At 34.4% G+C, this 1,346-nt stretch overlaps 1 protein-coding gene across 1 annotated transcript in view; it reads right to left on the minus strand.

The window, feature by feature from the left end:
* The window catches only part of CRYBG3 (crystallin beta-gamma domain containing 3), a 93,501-nt gene that overhangs the window by 64,770 nt on the left and 27,385 nt on the right, over positions 1-1,346 (minus strand). Inside the window, exon 3 of the mRNA XM_085323054.1 lies at positions 683-1,119. Within this exon, the coding sequence (XP_085179180.1) occupies positions 683-1,119 (437 nt within the window). The remainder of the gene's footprint in view (positions 1-682; positions 1,120-1,346) is intronic.

The following is a 1,346-nucleotide window of genomic DNA, read 5'->3' on the forward strand; positions in this document are numbered from 1 at the left end:
TTTTTTTTTTTTTTTTTTTTTTTTACTCTCAAACATACATTAAAGCCCTTGGCACCAAATTTTCAGAAAAGTTTTTTGGAAATATTACAGGACTGTTAAGGATGTAATATATTTAGGCTAATTGGGTATTTTTATAACCTTCTTTAGATGACAAAAAAAGCCCAAGGAACAAAGAGAAGCAAAATGCAGAAGCAAAAAACATCAAGTCAAATGAACCATGAAAGATGATTTAAAAATGCAGAACTCTAATTTGCAGAAGTAAAAATATAGAACTAACGAGATTTAAAAAGGCAGTAAAAAATTCTGACCTTTATTTAGCTCACAGTGTGGAAGGAACTAAACTCTCCTTGTACTTCTTTTCATAAGTCTACAGTAGCRGATGTATTTCTGAATGTCATATCTTTCCTTTCTTAACACTTAGAATGGAACTATACCAGCTCTATGCATGGTCAGGAAAGTTCTAGAAAAACCTCATTAAAATACATTTGTTGCAGTTGGCTTCTCGACATTCCTTTAAGGTAGTCACTACCAGARTTCTCCACAAGGTCAAGTCATGGACATCCCAAATCATCCTTAGAAATGACAGTCATCTGCCATATACTCAGAAGTACTCAGTGTATAGCTCTGCACACAGACACACACACATGCACTGAGATATTTAATGTTGAATTATAAAACTTACTTTAGCACTTCTGTACATTGTTTCCGGTCTTCTTGTAGATCCTGGGAGGTATCTTTCCCAATGTTGTTTAAGATGGTGTCATCTTTACTTACAGAATCCTCTTTTATTCTAGCTGTAGAGCAGACAGACTCTTCAGTTTTCAGATTCTTCAGATGCTTATCTTCTGCAATGGTATTTCTGTTCTGTAAATCCTTTTCACATCTGCTGGGTACATCTTGGAAAGTAGATGGTTTAGATTCTACCAAAGAAGATTTTGAGGCAATATTAAATAAGCTTCCAAGAAACTGAAAAAAACCTTCTCTGGGTTGCTTGTCTTTATCTGCTGTTTTGGTTCCAGGTGTCAAACTAGGAAGACTATTAGCTTTTTTTAAGTCCTCATGGATTTCAGAATTGCTAAGTTCTTCTGTGGAATGGTGGTTCTCCTCATTTTGACAAACCTAAAATAAATACAAGTAGATAAAAAACATGAGTCTCATTTTCATATGTTCCTGAACTCCTTAATTTGCTCCTATGTACTGCATTCCTTTCTGYAGATCTGTAGTTTAAATGAACATTTATTAGAGTTTTGATCAAACTCCTGTACTCTCTTCTTGAGAGAAACTTCTGTACTCGCTTTGAGATGAGAATCTGCCTTTATGTATCAAAAACGTCCCTATTCTACAAA

This window comes from Rhea americana, unplaced genomic scaffold (genome assembly GCF_003343005.1).
Source record: "Rhea americana isolate MKP2758 unplaced genomic scaffold, rheAme1 scaffold_81, whole genome shotgun sequence".
In the NCBI taxonomy this organism is placed as follows: domain Eukaryota; kingdom Metazoa; phylum Chordata; class Aves; order Rheiformes; family Rheidae; genus Rhea; species Rhea americana.